An 18,511-nucleotide genomic window follows, 5' to 3' on the forward strand; every position below is an offset into this window, starting at 1 on the left:
TTTTGCTTTTTATATATAAGTTTTTGATGTTCATAGATATATGTGGTTTAACACTATTTTATTATGTTTATTGTTTACACATGACCTTTTAATAACCTTTAATATAGCTAATTGGACTCGTGGGTATATAGATGTGGTTAGTACACCCAGAGTCCATCCCCTGATGAAATCAGTTTAGCTGATGAAACGCGTAGGGCTAGGTGTGCTGTGGATCTCCGTGCGTCGCTCCAAGACCTGCTCGGCATCCTTATTCAACGTGTGACGTCATCCGCTTGTTCCGCCACATCGAGTGTCCCTGGTGGGAACCCAAATCATCTGGAGGTGTGTTCCCGGGGAAGGAAATTTGTGGAGAGCCTGATGTCGTGAGTTCCTGCGGGCGGTGATTCACGAGGGACAAATCGGATGTAGTGGAGTCACGGAGCAGTGTAGCAGAGCAGCGGCGTTTCCTGATCCTTTGGAGCATGAGTATTATCTCATAACATGCTTTTTTTACTTCTTATGTTTGTGAGTTAATTTTATGAGTCTTTTTGGGAATTAAATACCTTTTTGCACAGTAATGCACTAGGATTGGGCGCTTTTTTCTTCTATTATATATATATATATATATATATATATATATATATATATATAGATATCTATAGATATATAGAACTTTTTTCAGTCCATGGGCAAACACAAATTGTCACAGAACTGACAGTACATTTCACTATAATGCTCAGTGGGGGAAAAAAACAAACATAACAAAAACACAGCTAGTTCCTAGAAACCATGTTCTATTTTTGGATGCAGCAGACATTTATAGATGTACTGTAGCCAACAATGAAACCAAACAATTAGGCATACCTAGTTTTCAGAAAAGGAAAATAATTTTTTTCATACACGATGCAAAATTCTTTAAAAGTCATATTGGTCGTAGAGCACAGAATATTTGTTGTGGGTTATGTGATACCTTTTTAATGGACAACAGAGAAAACCAGTAAGCTCCTAATTTATATACCCCCAAAGTAACTACAATATATATAGTTGCATATGAGTGTCAAAACGGAGTGCTACTGGGCATGGCAATATATTGTTAAAATCAAGGACAGAACATACCATACTAGGACCTGCACAGATTTTGGTCTACCTTGGCGTTTGGTGTGCAGGCTTAAGATACTTTGGCCAAAGAATCAAACTAAATGACCATATGTTTTTAGTTTAGATATACATATATATTTGTGTCATTGGAAGTAGTTTTGGGCTCTGTCTGTGTTCTATGTTCTGTCCTTGATATTAACTACCTTTTTAATGGACCCACAAAATTATTTGGTCACACTTATAGAGTACTGTAGCTCTCAAAATAGGTTTATGGTTTTGAAAGGAATATGTACTGTACACACGAGAGTGGTCCGACTGGCCTTCCAGGGAAGCCCAAGATATGCACTGCCAGGGTGCCACCCCCAGGCTGGCATTTCAATAACCCCCTCGTTCTCTCCGTGTCAGGAATAGGGAGGAGGTGGGAGAACGCGTCAGTGAAGGAGGTGTTTGGTGCCAGAGGTCAGCAGCGGTGGGTGGAGGTGGGAGGGGGTCAATCTTAGAAGCTGGAGGTTACCAACATTTAATTTTTAGGTTAGTACCCAACATAAACCAATTAACAGGGTTCCTAAAACTTTTTAAATGATGCATAACGTACTAAAAATGGTAGGTTTTTAATTATGTACTAAAAAATGTACAGTATGATGTATATTTATAAATAACTACAGCAACCATTTTTGTACATGGAAATATTATTAAATATGAATTAATTGCAGGGTTTATGCAGCATGTTAGATAGAACATATGAATAATATATAGTTAATGCAGGCATTTTTGCAGTTTTACCTGAAAGAGTGGGGGATTTATAGGTACAATATATGTGTATTACTATTGTTGTATTTGGCTGTGGTTCTCAAAAGGTCACACCCCAATGGCACTCATAGCAATAATACAGTAGGTGGTCTAAAATACTGTAGCTTTGAATATGGAGAGCAAGCTTATGAACTATGAAGTCTGAATATAGTACGTCTGCTGTTAAATGCTCAATGCCATATCTGTTGTTGTTGTTTGTGTGTGTGTGTGTGTACGCACAGTTAAAATGTGGAATTCATTACCCATGGAGACCAATACAATTTTTTTTTTTTTTTTTTTTAAAGGTTGGACATGTTCTTAGAAAGGAAAGGTATATATGGATATAACAAATGAGTAAACATGGGATGGATGTTGACCCAGAGAGAAATCTGATATTTGGATTAAAAATGCAATTCATTTTTTCCCTTAAGAGAGATCATTGAATAATGTTTCACTGGGGTTTTCTGTTTGCCTTCCTTTGGATTAAAATACTGTAAATATATATATATATGGAGTTGATAGAAGGTCACTGGCACTCCTGTAGGTAATCAGTAGTGGGCTGGTGCATGTCCCATAGAAATAATAAAAACACACATTACCATGAAGCGGCAAAGAGGCGACAGCACTAGGACAGTTTGAAGCAGTATTATGTATTAAATATATAGCATCAATGCCCCAGATGAAGTCTTTCACAGACGAAACCGGTAGGGTGAGGGTCTCAGAACTGTCTGTCTGAAGTAAGGACATTTTATTCTCATGCCTGTACTGCAAAGCCTTATTCAAGGCTATTGGGACTGTGTAGTTCACTTTCAACCAAGGGAACTTTAGTGCTTGTGAACACAGGTAACCTGAGAGGAGTTCCTGACATCACCAGCCTCTCTGCTGCAGTCACAGAAAGGATTTTATCCTTACATGCCTGTTTATTTCAGCTACATTATCATATCTCGTCCTGGATTCTTCTAAGGATATTCTACGTATTTGTCCCACAGGTGTTAGATATTTAACCACCTGTTGTCTCTGATTTGTGCTTTTTTTATTTTGTGATTTTGTATTTCATTGGTGTTGTGTACATCCATTACATTACGGCAGCACTCATTTGACACCATTTTTACTATTGTTGATAATTAGTTTTGCGCACCTTATTTTGCCTTTTTTCAATAAATATATATATATACATACATACATACATACACACACACACACACACACACACACACACACACACACACACACACACACACACACACACACACACACACACATATATATATAAACAGGCATACCCCGCATTAATGTACGCAATGGGACCAGAGCATGCATGTAAAGCGAAAATGTACTTAAAGTGAAGCACTCCCTTTTTTCCACTTATTGATTCATGTACTGTACTGCAATCGTCATATCCACGCATAACTGATGTAAATAACGCATTTGTAACAGGCTCTATATTCTCCCAGCTTCGGTACAGGTAGCAAGCCGGTATTGCTATTCAGGATGTGCTTACAGGCGCATGCGTGAGCTGACGTTTGCCTATTGGGCGATATGTCCTTACTCGCGAGTGTACTTAAAGTGAGTGTCCTTAAACCGGGGTATGCCTGTATATACATATACACACACATATATATATATACACACATACACACACACACACACACACTTGTTTATACAATACTAGCAATGCCAATAAAGTTCACAGCTACTTTGGCTTCCTGCCAGAACAAGGGCCCACGTTCGCTGTGAACAACACTGCCCATTCTTCCTGTTCCTGTATTATAATCTGAGGAGGGGTTACTTACAGAATAGGACGAGACTGGAAATCTTCCTGATTCATCCTCTCCGATTGACGTATTTTCAATATTTCTGTGTAGCTGAGGTTTTGAAGTCTACATTTGAACTGGTCCAGAGAGCTGGGCTTGTTTGTGAGAGCTCTCATGATTTGCTCCTTTACCACCTGCATGACCTATTCAGGAATACAAATAGTAACACGTATAAGTACATAGGTTTACCTTGGTTCAATCAATCCATGGGCTACTCTTCTAGTTAAAATCACTTACGACACTGTTTCCCCAAGTCAGCCAATGAATATTGAGCCAAAACTTAGCTTTAGTATACTGGCTATGGTTTGGTCTCTCGTCATATATGCACTTGTTGCTTCAACCCCCACATGGGCCACTTGCACATTGTATGATTTCGGATTCAATGGGGGAGATTCAGTAAGCTTTAATAAGGGGTACCAGCGTTCCCATTAACTGCCATTCAGGTCAATGGTCTTTAACGTCAGTATAGATAAAGGCATCAGCGCTTAGTCTAAGTGAATCCCGGCAGTTCTAGCAAGGGGTCACAGGCCATTTATGCCGTAAAAATGGACACTAAGAGTCTTACTCCTTAAATTGGGATAGTGTGATTGCAGTCAGATTGCCGGAAAACTGCAATTTAAGTCAATGTCAGTTTTACCACGATTGTGCTGCTTTGGAACAATTGCAGCTTAATGAATAAGCCCCTAAGGCCCATCTACAATGCGCTGCAAAGCTGTTATTGCCTCATTAATAAGGCATTAAAATCACATTCTTATGAAGAGGGTTTATTAGAGCGTCACTATCAAGGTGATAGAGGCTTCACAGTATGTTGATTAGGGGCCTTAAAAAAAGATATTTATTTGACCCTGAACCCTTAATCTTCAAGGTATGGGGCTATTCATAACTTCTTTGGCCCTCAGGGTATCAGCTTTAGTTTGTGGCTTGCGATTATAGAACATTTTAGGCAACAATTATCTTGCGCACATATTATAACTACTGTATATGGATCAGAGAAGAAGGTTTTGGAAATGTAACATAAAGCTCACAGAAAAACATGCATATGATATTAAGATGGGACAGTATCAGTAAAAATAAATATGCACATACAAACACAAATTATACCAATTACTAGAGAATCCCACCATTTACCAAGCTGAACATTTTCATTTATTAAAACTTTTTTTTTTTTACGTTTACCATTAATTCGATTCTTTTGATTTATGTTATTATTTGGTTGACACACCCAGTCTACAATTACAAAATGCACTACAAAAAAAAGTGTTGGTTTTGTAACAAAGATCTACTGTAGGCTATTAGCAGGCACTCCGGGGAAAGCAAGCTAAGCGTTTTTTCTTTTTCCAGTAACAACTTCCATTCGGCATTTGTCCAATTCTATTTCAATATAGCAAACGAAATTATTTTGTCTTTCAACGTTTACATCAAGCATTATCAAGATGAACTCTAAGAATGACCGGCTTCTGTGCATGATCTTCTTAAGGCCACTAAAGCTCATAACTCTTCCGAATATGTCATTATTCTTGAAGATGGATAGCTCTAAGCTCAAGATTAGTGATTTTTGTAATGTGCTCAGCAGAATAAAGCTTAGAAAAATTATGGAAGTACAGTATACTGTTTACTTCTAACTTCAACTTCTATATTCTTGTTTTACTCACATGGGCAATTTCCAATTGTCCCCGTACGGGTTTTCATGAGGGACAGTTGACCGAAACGGCATCCGTCCCAGTGACCATGCATTAGATGCATTAGAGCGTAAATGCATTAGCGAGAATGTACTCATTTGAGTGCACGACCTGTACCATGTTTAATGTTGCTTTTGCAATTGAAAGTTTGTTTTATTGCTTTTTACATTTCAGTCTGAAAGTTACTGTAACTAGCACCATGGCAAATACTAAAGAATTCCCCATCCCTCTGTTACTCCCCTCCCTGTCTCTCACTCCGTCCCTCCCTTCTTTCACTTTCACTCCCCGCCCCCCACTCTCAAATCCCCACCCGCCTCTCTCAAATCCCCACCCGCCTCTCTCAAATCCCCACCCTCCTCTCTCAAATCCCCACCCTCCTCTCTCTCCCCCCTCTCTCACTCCCCCACCCTCCTCTCTCTCCCCCCCTCTCTCACTCCCCCACCCGCCTCTCTCAAATCCCCACCCGCCTCTCTCAAATCCCCACCCGCCTCTCACTCCCCACCCGCCTCTCTCAAATCCCCACCGCCTCTCTCACTCCCCACCCGCCTCTCTCAAATCCCCACCCGCCTCTCTCAAATCCCCACCCTCCTCTCTCTCCCCCCCTCTCTCACCCCCCCACCCTCCTCTCTCTCCCCCCCTCTCTCACCCCCCCCCACCCTCCTCTCTCTCCCCCCCTCTCTCACCTCCCCACCCTCCTACCCTCCTCTCTCACTTTCCCACCCTCCTCTCTCACTTTCCCACCCTCCTCTCTCACTTTCCCACCCTCCTCTCTCACTCAATTCCCCACCCTCCTCTCTCACTCAATTCCCCACCCTCCTCTCTCGCTCAATCCCCCCCTCCCCCACTCTAAGAATTTGAACTTGGGGGGGGGGAGGACCCAGTCATGTGGCAAAAGTGAGGTGGGTGGATGCGGAAGTTGGGTCCGGCAGGGGTGGGGGGAAAGGCACGAGGAGTGCTGAGGAGTGGCTGATCCCAGAGTATCAAGCGGGCCATTACGAATGCTGTCCCAGGCCACAAATGGGTTGGCATCTCTGCTCTAGAGCAGGGATGCGCAAATGTTTGTTGCTGCGCCCCCCTGCCATGTCTCCCCCAGTGCTCCCCCCCCACTTTAGTGTGGCTTGGAATGACACTGCAGGGTCATGTGACGTCATGTCACATGACCCTGCAGCATCATTTGATGCTGTGTTGCCATGGAGACACGTCCAGAGGCCCAACGCGATCCCCCAACATTTAATTTAAATGCTTTGGGGAAGAGCACAGGGCCACTGCAACCACTGCGTCCCCCCCAGAAAAATCTTGCGCCCCCCAGTTTGTGCACCCTTGCTCTACAGTATTCTAAGTATCCCCATTCTTATGCAATATACAGTTAATGTCTCTTGTTACCAACCTCTCTTTTGTATAGGGGATGTATTACTTATGGTCTGTAAAAGTGTCATTACAAACATGATGCTAATGCGTTGTCCTAAACATGCAGCTTGCTGTGGACTTTCCCTACTGCTTTGATTTTGTGCATTTTTCACCAGGTCCCTTTTCTTTGTGGTGGCTGACAGTAATGTTCTATTGATGACGTATTTTGCTTCTTCAAAGTTATTAACTAGACCATCGATTTTGAAATGACCAGTAAAAATAATTTAACACCCGTGTGTTGGTAAAAGGGACATTATCTCTTAAAGCCCCAGTCCAACTTTGACTTGAATTTTGGTTTTGGAAACATATATGGACTCACGAGGGTAGCATAACATTCCACCTGATAGCATGCCGCCACTCCCTGTAAATTACAGCTATAAAGCAGCCACCCGCACTGCTCACCGTTGGTTAATTTATTTTTACCTGGGCCTGCAATCCCCCAGAACAGATCTGTGTTCCACAGACCATGGGTTTTCCCAACCAAAACGACACAAAATCACAGTTGCGTCAAGGCTTGCTCCACTAGCCAATAGAAAGCTGTAACATCACCAGGAGATAGGCTTTCTATTGGTGAACCTGGCAGCCATTTTTGTATTTTTTTTTAAAGAAACTTTTAAATAATACAATTCTTTTTTTACCTGGAACCAAGAGGTTGTGGTACAATTGATCAGCTACAAGGGACACCCCGGTTTTGGTAAGGGGAAGAAAAAAAAAAAGAGGGAGAAGTTGCTGTTTAGGAGCAATTCCTACAATATCCTACGTGTTTTTTTTAATATATTCAACTCAAAAAACAAATAACTCTTTATGCCATTTTTATTAGTTTTGATATACTGTCCTTTAATCAGAGCGTTAATCCAACTCGCCAGCAATGTGATATTATTGTAACACTTTCCTGTTGTGATCATTTGTTGCTAATATTCCCAGCAGTTTGCGCTGCAAACGGTAACAATAGATAATGTTAGCTTCGTAATATAAGAATACATTGTAGCTGCTGAGTTACACTGACTGAAGGATAGATTTGAAACTGAAAGGCAGCCATTTAGTGAACCCTGGGAAGCAGAATCTTTGCTGATTGATCACAGGAGAACGAATCGATCGGCAGCTAGGTAATTTGTTTTCCATAAAGGTAATCAAACCCTGCATGTATGAAAACAGAAAAAATATAGATATTTAAGTGCAGCATGGACTCCCTCCTTAAAAATCAAAGAACAAAGTGTGATGGTGCTAGTAGTAGGGGGTTTGGACTGCCACTACAAATATTGTGCAACATTAATAAAAATTACAGTTACACTTTCTTTATAAAGATAGATGTAGAAAGCCTCTCTCTTTTTGCATAGCATACCATAGCACAATTATAGCCCAAATAGCTTTGCCCTAGTTTTTCATAAAGGCAGAGTTCTGTGAGAATTGTGGCAAATCTGGTGTAATGATAGAAAGTGGATATATAATCATCATATACAGAAGTAGCAGATGTTATTACACTGGGTAACACAATTACAATGCGTTAACGTTGCTGCATTATTAATCTCAAGAAATATAGCGGCTCCATTGAAAACGGTTGTAATATCTGCGGTTTCTTTAACATGATATGTGCCGCATTATGTATTGCGTGAACCAGTCTTAATCGGAGTAATTACACCTGATACACCTATCTAACAAATATTTGCTTTAAAAATGTTTTCTTGCCTCGATTTTCAAGCCACACAAAAAGTTTACCCTATTTTTTTCTAAAATGTTGACTTATACAGACATACAAAGGCACTATTAGAGAGGGTTGGGGTTCCTAACAATGCATCTATGCATCTGATCTCAGACGCGTTATTAGAGAGGGTTGGAGTTCCTTACAATGCATCTGATCTCAGACGCGCTATTAGAGAGTGTTGGGGTTCCTTACAATGCATCTGATATCAGGCGCGCTGAGAGGGTTGGGGTTCCTTACAATGCATCTGATCTCAGGCGTGCTGAGAGGGTTGGATGTCCACAGAATTTCACAATAAAATTGTAGGGTCCTTAGCAAAAAAAAGTTTGAAAACCACTGTTCTAGACAACAACAAAAAATCTTCTAATCTTCGCAACTGAATGCAGTAATCCTTTAAAAGCAGAGAATTTTTGCAGAAGTTAATTTATTCTAAAAACAAGGACACTATTTAATTTTTTTTTTTGGCATAGAGTGCCCTCAGGGTGAACTAAAACTAGTATGACAGTGACTGCATTAGACAAAGCTCTCTCCCTAATACAAAATGATCTGTTATGATAACCTATATAAACTTGCTTATTAGTTAATTGAATCTATGGTCAGCTAGCATCATATTATTCCTCCAATTTCTGACAGGTCCCTCCAGCAAAATATAGCATCCAAATTAAATCAATGGACTGTGCTTAATTCAAGAAAATTCAATTTGCATCCGAGTTCAGGAGTCACATTCAGAAGAGAGAAAGACATGCTTTTGAAGTTTTTCTTTTATTCATGAAGCTTAATAAAAAAAAGATATCACCTTAATGTTAAGCAGAGGACATTCATCAAGAAGGTGGCAATGGCTTTTCACAAGGCTGCATTTTCCAATCTGATATAAGATTATTTTAGGAAGGGCAAAGCATAAACTTGTGTGGTACTCAGAATGATCGACAGATATATAATCATATATGAGGAGCTTCAATAGTGGTTACCCTTAGGTATCGATAAGCATATTGGTATAAACTGGTGGGAACAGAAAACGCTGGTCTGGAAAACCTCACAAATCACAGTAATAAAGGTTTATCACATACAGTGTCCAGAAATAACAGCATAAATGATCTGACCATTCCTTCAACGACCCATACTTCTTCAAAGAAAATCATATAAGCATGTAACTATATAATTTGTCAAATTGGATGTAGCACTGAGGCTTTTTGTCTTTTTTAGTATACATTAGGTCACAAACCCAGTAACACTCTAATCAACACTAATCAATATATAATCTAATCAATATATAATGTGGTGGGTTTGGGTTCTGAGCTTGCAGGGGCTGTGTGTGTCCCTATGTATATGTTTGCAGAAAAGTCTACTTCGATACACTGCAGTCGTTTCTGCTTGCAGGATCCTGAGGGGTGGGATACCAGTTGATAAATATGAAGTAGACTGTTAATATTGGGAAATATACACATCTAAAACCCGGCAGAGCTTTTAGTGCAGATTAAACAGAGAACAGAGATGAAGCATTTCATATACAGGCATACCCCGGTTTAAGTACACTCACTTTAAGTACACTCGCGAGTAAGTACATCTCGCACAATAGGCAAACGGCAGCTCACGCATGCGCCAGTCAGCACGTCCTGAACAGCAATACTGGCTCCCTACCTGTACCGAAGCTGTGCGCAAGCGGGGAGACTATAGAGTCTGTTACAAATGCCTTATTTACATCAGTTATGCACGTATATGACGATTGCAGTACAGTACATGCATCGATAAGTGGGGAAAAGGCAGTGCTTCACTTTAAGTACATTTTCGCTTTACATACATGCTCCGGTCCCATTGCGTACGTTAATGTGGGGTATGCCTGTATATTAGAATATGCGAGTCATACTGTATACAGTACGGCAACTCCCTTCCTAACGCCTCATACTGATAATCACCCAAATTGCAAACGGCTATAAATCAGGCTAAAGTAGTACAAAATAACATGAAATGTTAACATTATATTAAAATGTTTTTATGGTGCCAATCTTCCTCCAGAATCAACCATACTTAAATCATGGAGTTGTTATATATTTGAGTGCTTCCACTGAATGCCACTATTTTTTAATGTTGTGGTGTAGGACTGCATCTTTCAATACCGTAAAAAAATAAAATAAAAAAATATTTATATATAAAAAAAAAAATGTAATTTGAATTTCCGGCATATATAAAAGACATGGCTAATATAGACAGATGGCTTAAGATATGCGCAAAATATTAATAGTGCTGATTTATCTTCTATTGAGGTGGGCAGAATCTGTTCTTCCCAGATGTTAGCTATTACAGTACATATCAAGTACATTTTACAAGTCGCAGGCAATTTATAGATTGCAGTAGCATAAGTTTAAAAACAGACTTCAGGCACAGTCATTTTATTGCAAACTAAATTTTAGGATACACTTCATTAAGAATAAACATACTACAGGCATACCCCGCATTAACGTACGCAATGGGACCGGAGCATGTATGTAAAGCGAAAATGTACTTAAAGTGAAGCACTACCTTTTCCCACTTATCAATGCATGTACTGTACTACAATCGTCATACACGTGCATAACTGATGTAAATAACGCATTTGTAACAGGCTCTATAGTCTCCCTGCTTGCACACAGCTTCGGTACAGGTAGGGAGCCGGTATTGTTGTTCAGGATGTGATGACAGGCGCATGCGTGAGCTGCCGTTTGGCTATTGGGCGATATGTACTTACTCGCGAGTGTACTTAAAGTGAGTGTACTTAAACCGGGGTATGCCTGTATAGTAACCCCTCTTCTTTTATACCTCTCAGACTTACAACCATCGCTGGGGCCTGAGTCCCTTGTAACTTACTGGGCCCCACTTGGCCTATGTCAGACGGCAGGAATAATACAAGCACAGTATGGGCAATTCACTTAGTTTACTATTGTATACGCTTATTGAACTCAGGCACTTGTGATCCTCAGCAGAGGATCACCACATACTGTACACATATACAGACGGTCCTCGGTTACCCGATACAATGCGGTATTGATAATAGTGTTGGATAGTGAAGTGTCGGAAAGCGAAACCCATTTTCCAATAGGATCAATGTTATACATTGAGGTTACGTTCCTGACCACGGCCAAGAAGGCCTTTTTAACACAGAATGATCCCAGAATATTGTACTCATGCAGGAATATAGGCAGTACACAGTAATTATGATGTATAAAGATTATATTTATTGAATACCGTGTAATAAAATTATATACAGTACAGTATAAGCAATATCAATTATTGGATGAAAGAAGAAGGTGATATGGGGGGGGGGGGGGTGATATATTGAGGGGATTTGGGAGGACTTTTTGGAGGGGATTGGGAAAGATTTCTTGAAGGGGGTGTAGGTGGACTACTCCCAGAAGTCCGAGGTGGAGTGGATAATGTGGTTCTCTTGAAGAATTTAAGGAAGTCTGCACAGATGCTTTGCTTTTCTGCCTGTAGATCTCCCTGTAGAAGCTGATTAGGTTGAACATCCCTCGACTGACTGAAGAGCTGCGTTCAATGTTGGGGTCATTATCCTCATATATGGCCAAGGCACTATCAATGTGCTTAAATGTCTCACTTAACAGTTTTGTTATTAAGGATTTATGAGGCAGAATCACTTCAACAGATTATTATGCCTCTTTAGTTGCAATTTTTTGCTTTTCTAAATGCAGAAGGTCTTCATTGCTTAACTCCTTAGAATGTGCTGCCAACAACGCATCAACATCCTCTGTTTCCACCTTTATGTTGAACTCTTTACCCATTTGCACAACATTTTGAGTAACCTGTGCAATTGTCTCTGTATAGCCTTGGAAATCAGTGACAAAATCAAGGCACAGTTACACAAAACACCATTTAAATTTGATTGTTTCACCTCATTCCATGCCTCTGATGTTTTTCACTGCATGCAGAATGTTGAAACCCATCCAAAATTATTTTAAGGTTGGAGCTCCTTCCTCATCAGTTACCCTTATGGCCTGGCCAAATGTTCGCCTAAGATAGTAGGCCTTGAAGGAAGCAATAACGCTCTGGTCCATAGGCTGGATCAATGAGGTCGTGTTAGGGGGCCTGAACGCCTCCATAATGTTTGAACGCAAGTTGTCCAGGAACACGGGATGGCCAGGAGCAAAGTCCACAAGTATCAAAAGCTAGATTATTATTCTTGTAATATAAATCCAAAGCAGGAACAAAATATGTTGAAACCAGTCCTCAAAAAACTTCCTGTTACCCATGCCTTACGGTTGGACGTTCAAATCATTGAAAGTGTGGTCTTTGCACAGCCCTTAAATGACCTAGAGTTTTGTACATGGTAAATAGAGATGGGCGAATCCACCCAAATCTATTTCCCGGATTGTCGCTAATGTTACCCCAAAAATCCAATTTGCGCTGAAAAATCCGCAAACGGAATTGGGTGGTTACAATCCGTGCGGATTCATCAAAATCCGCCATCGGATACAACCCGTGCATGGATTTGTAGAATCCAAACTGAGGATTCAGCAATCTGTTGGCGGATTCTTAAGAATCCTCCAACAAATTGCTGAATCCGCAGATTGGATTCTACAAATCCATGCACGGGTTGCGGAATCCGCGGAGTGAATTGATAATAATAATAATAATAATAATAATAAAAGATCCGCAAAACGCGAATCACCCTTTTTGACATTGATCTGCTGAAATCCACGGACTAAAGCAACCGATCGATCTGCTGCGGATCCAAATTCGCCCCTAAATTAATCCATCTCTACTGGTAAAGCGGCAAAGGATTTAGCTTGAAATCACCGGTAGCATTTGATCCAAGCAAAAGAGTAAGTCTGTCCTTGGCAACTTTAAATCCTCGCATAGAGGTTTCCTCTTGTGCAATGTAGGATCTACTGGGCATTTTCTTCCAGTAGAGTCCAGTCTCGTCTAAATTGAACACTTGACAAGTGCAAAAGCCATGATCCTCTATAATGTTTGCTAATTTAGCATGGGCATTTTTAGCCTCCTCCTCACCAGCACTAGAAGCTTCTCCAGTCACTTTAACATTATGCAAGTTTTCCCTTTAAATGCATAAACAACCGTTATTTCCAGTGAATGTTTCATCTTTGGACCCTTTTCCATGCTGCTGCTTAATTTCCTTTAAAAGACTCACAGCCTTGGCTTGGATTAGGGCTAAATGACGCTGGGATTGATTTTCCAGTCGAGGAGTTTTTTTCTTTAAACTCTGCAATGAATCCATCACATTGCCTTATTGTTTTTGCTTGCATAGGAGCAGTGCCATTAAAGCTGCAGTTCAGTCTTTTTTTTTTTTTTATTTATTTTTTTAGTTCAATAGTTTCATGTGGGCAATCTCTAATTAAATAAAGAACTGCATAGTTGCCGGTCAAGTCGTTTGCCGTCTATTGATTGGCAAAGTTTGGCGACATCTTTAAATATGGGGAATGTAAATCGTTGCTATAGGAACAAGCATGCTTGTTAAAATAGAATACAAGAAAATTGGTCTTTCAAAGTTGTTTTTTTTTAAAACAGAAAATGCTAAAAGTATTTTTTCTTACTACAGAACTGATTTATTAAAAAAAAACACACACATGCAGGATATTGCCTGAACTGCAGCTTTAATCTGCTCTAATATTCTGGTCTTTTAGAATTGTCACTATTGTTGTACAAGGGATATGATGGGCCAATTTCTGTATTAGACTCTCCATTCTCTGAAAAACGCCTTAAGATGTTTAACTTGATTGCATTTTTGAGCAGAAACATCACTGGCATTTTTGCTTTTGTCAGATATGGTTAAGGGCAAAAATACACCATAAACTGTTCACACAGACGGAGCTGGGCGATTTCACTGAACTGCGCCTTTGTGATTGGCCGATTGTATCAACTTGTCATGTCGTATGAACATTGGAAAAATACCCATTTGGATGTATTATAAAGCGTCAGATATGCCGTTCGTCAAAATGTGAAACGTTGGAAAGCGAGAAACACCTGTACAACACAATCCCCAAATAGTCCTGTGCGGGTGTGAGACAGTGTCAGTGGTGTACTACCCACCCAATCCTGGGTATGTTGGCTCATGATGGTGCCGACACACCGTGGGAGCTTGTGTTGTACTTTCCCGACAGACCTCGAATGAACCTACTGTGCTCAGATCTGCACAGATCTAAACCCCATGGCTGCCTTTCCCTTTAAAGTCTCCTCTCCCTCCTCTTCCACAGCTATTATTATTGGCTGGTCACATGTCCATACCAGTCACGTTGGAGAGGAACCTGCCAGGGGGCAGTGTGACAGTGTGTGAGCACACACACACAGGGGATTTCACAATAAATATACAATAGAAAAAATATATAATTTTCAGCTCCTGTAGGTGCTATAGTGTAACCAATACTGGTCTACATGTTCTGGCAAATATGTATCCACATTTATTTAAAGAGGAAATAATGGATAACAAATAATAGCCCCAATTCAATTACATGAAGTACCTGTGCTATATAACATGTTAGACTGGGATTCACTAAGATCCAATAAGGGGTTTTAGATCTGTATCCCACGTTAACAGTCATTACAAACATTTATCGGTTCTTAGCCCATTAGTCTCCAGCATGAGGAATATAATAATATATTATATGTTTTTTTCCTATAAAGCACTGACTGTAGATTGAATTTTGTAGGCACGGTCCTCACGGCCTAGTCCCGTTGACCTCACAATCTAATTATGGTGCCTGATGTAAAGTGAGATAAAGTGACTAGCTCAAAGTCAACACCTTGATAAAGCGTCTAATTGTGCGAAACGCATAGGTGGTTCTATATTTTGGACCTTTCTCATAACCAAATAAATATATATTTTTATGGTAGTCACCCATTTTCCATCTCATTGAGTGGTGGTGCACCGCCCACTCTCCTACATTTTGCTGATACTATCCATTGCGATCCGCACACTGGAGGATACATGTCTGATGGATAAAATCTCCTACAAACCTTCCTATAAACAACAGCAAGTGAGTGTTTGAACTTTTACAATGTATTCAAACTGGCTATGTGGATAACCAGACTTTTTTTGTAAGAAATATTTGACACCATCTTTTCCTGGCTGCTGTGTCTTTCTATTATGAAGGAACCAGGGAGGCGCAATCTTTTTAAATGAGCCACCACTACCCATTGATTAATGTACTGTATGATTATCCGATGGGAGACCCCCTATTTTTGTCTTGATGCCAAGAGAATACTGTATCTTTATGTTTTTTTTGTACTCTATTAGCACCATTTTCCTGTTTGGACTATCTATACCTTCAAGGTCATAAGGAGCTGACACCAGGATTTGAACTAGGCTAGAATGAACGAATATTATATAGGTGTCAGTGACAATTTCTCTCACAGCACCAGTAAATATAGACTATTCAACCAGTGCTACCTTTCTTCAGGCTTATTACCAAAAAAAAGTAAGTCACAGTTAATGAGCATTTCATTTCTAATCTATACTTTACAGCATGCACAACCAACATAAATGATACCTTTAAACCTTCTCATTCTAGCAAAAGTTCTGCCAATTATGGCAAATACATGGAAAATGAACACAACAGAAGCAGAGCCATCCTATCCCTTTATACAACAACTGCATTTCTTTACAGCTAATAGGCCCTTTTCTTTTACTGAGTTAATGATGAAAATAAAATGTTGTTTATGTTGCATCTTTTCTCCACGGCATCAAAAGTCAGCCAATGAGTCAAAGTAGCCCAGGATGGACAGGATGAACACACTTGTTGTGTGGTTACTGCAGATCAGAAATAGAGCCATATTTATCAAGAAATGCTACTTTAAAAGGCCCCACTCAAGTGAAACGCAGAAAAGGTCCATATTCAGGTAACCCTGTGTAGTTTTGGGGTCATAGTTCTTTCTCCTCCTGTGCAATAATCCCTGGTAAGGGCAGGTTTGCCAGGAGTAATCATGGGGTTCCCCCCCCCATGTGTTGTGTAGTATTCAGTGAAGATAGTGTCATCAGGCTCTGTGTCCAATTACAGTGACACAGGGGTGGTGCCTATTGGAGCTATTTAGTGCACAGCACGTCCTGTATTTAGCAGTGTGCCTCACCACCTATGAGTGAGGTGAGTCTGTCCAGCAAACTGTCAGGGCTCTGGCAGGTTTTGTGGCCCTCACTCAGGGAAGCGGTGTGGGACACTATTCCACTTACTCCATTAGGGAGTTAGGGAAGAGCTAGACCTGCTTTCTGTACCCTTGCCTGGGAGTGTACGGTCAGGGACTTCCTTTGGGTTGGCAACCTATAATGAGCGGCTGAAGACCGCTGCAATGATGGGCAGTCTGCTATTGTCTGATGCAATAAATTATGCTGTTGCCAAAGAACTCTTCTTGCCTGAGCTTGGAGTCATTCATGGAGAAGATGCACATAGAGGTTCTCTTTTAGAGACTCCTCCCTACAACACTGGTGGTCTGGAAGAGATGGAGGTGCTGTACCAAGAGTGAGTATAACTCAGCTGTACCTGGAGAGCCAGTCCTGATATCCCCCATAACATTGCGGGAGACTCAGGAGTCCTGTAAGCCAGCAGGTGCACCACACTACACCACATGTAACATGGGTCAGTTTCCACAGGAGGGGGCCAATATGAGATTGGGTGGAGGAAATACCGTTACATTTACACCATACAAAGCTGTGCTGGAGCAGTACTGCTTAGTAAATATGGCCCAAAATGCTGCAGCTCATGTCTGTGACTACTGATACCCAGCATAAAGTACAGTACACTGGGCAGTAATTCTTAGTATTCAAGGTTCTGGATCTAGAGGGAAAAGGAAATATGACTAAAAGAACAAAAGACGGGGAGGAGAGAAAACAAGTGAAGAGGGGGATAAGAAATCTGTAAATCAACAACTTGGTATGTAAGGTAAAGCTCTCACATAAAGATCCCTATGAACGGCACTCAAAGTACATCGCTATAATATTATATACAGTTGATTTAATACTCAAGGAATGCCAATGTTCCTATAGAAAGGGTATATAATATACTTAAGAAAATCTATAACCAAGGACTATAATTACATCACATGTTCTCTTAAGAGGTTGCTTGGAAGTGAAGCGGTGGCAGATAAGTGGCTTTGACTCGGATTTCACTCTGCAGAAAAGTGACGTTAGATTTGTAAGGTCTCTGAGTAATCATGTTTCTTGCATTTGACACTCAACATTTAGAGGCTAACACAGCACAGAGCTAAAAGATGTAATACCAGGAAAAGTGTATACTGTTGTATTACTGGTATACAACTGTCCTCAGATAACCAAATCATGTATGGACGCTAAAGCTAAAAGAGGTCACTTGAAATTGACTCTTGGTATCAATGTAATGGTAAAATAGCCATGCTTGATAGATAGCTCCTGTTATAGCCCAATTGACGTATACAGTGTCACAGCAAGAAAACTATAAAGAAGATATGCTGGATTGTAGCTACAGAAACATCAGTTTGAAAGAGGTCTGCAAAGGAAGCGGAAACGTGTTTACTGAGATTTAAAAGTGCTGATGCAAGACACACTCCATTTTCTCCTCCATGCTTCTGCTGCGTCATTATCTTACTAACCAAATACCCCAGTTTAGACACAAAATAAGTACGGGTGAGTATAAAAGTGACAAAAAACCTCCACCGTACAGTAAAAAAAAAATACCACTTGTGAGCACTTTCACGTCTTAGGCCGCGTCCGTGGTGAGCGCGACAGTGCGGACGGCGCGATCAATATGCCATGCCTCAAGAGGCAAGTCATAAAGCGCGCGACTGCGCGTGCGATGCAGAGCGCCGGCGCTCTAGATTCACGAGGAAACAAATACATTTGTTTCTGTGGCGCGACAGCCGGCTCATGTGAGCTGTTCACCCAATGAGGGCGAAACAGCGCCGTGATGTCACAGCCACGCCTCCCCGGTCACGGCCAACTGGAGGGCACAAATCGCTCCAGCTAGAAGTGCGTGAAGCCACGCGCGCATACGCACACACCATGGACACGGCCTGAGGCGGAAATGCAGGGACTCGCTTTCCTAATGAGTACTTTTATGTGAAAGCGCTTATTC

General features: G+C 40.8%; 1 protein-coding gene across 6 annotated transcripts in view; it reads right to left on the reverse strand.

Moving 5' to 3' along the window:
* The window catches only part of ELMO1 (engulfment and cell motility 1), a 395,377-nt gene that overhangs the window by 26,106 nt on the left and 350,760 nt on the right, over nt 1-18,511 (reverse strand). For all 6 annotated transcript variants that reach the window (XM_075586635.1, XM_075586631.1, XM_075586632.1 and 3 more), the window contains one exon: nt 3,660-3,823. In XM_075586635.1, the coding sequence (XP_075442750.1) occupies nt 3,660-3,823 (164 nt within the window). The remainder of the gene's footprint in view (nt 1-3,659; nt 3,824-18,511) is intronic.

This window comes from Ascaphus truei, chromosome 2, assembly GCF_040206685.1.
Source record: "Ascaphus truei isolate aAscTru1 chromosome 2, aAscTru1.hap1, whole genome shotgun sequence".
Taxonomy (NCBI): Eukaryota; Metazoa; Chordata; class Amphibia; order Anura; family Ascaphidae; genus Ascaphus; species Ascaphus truei.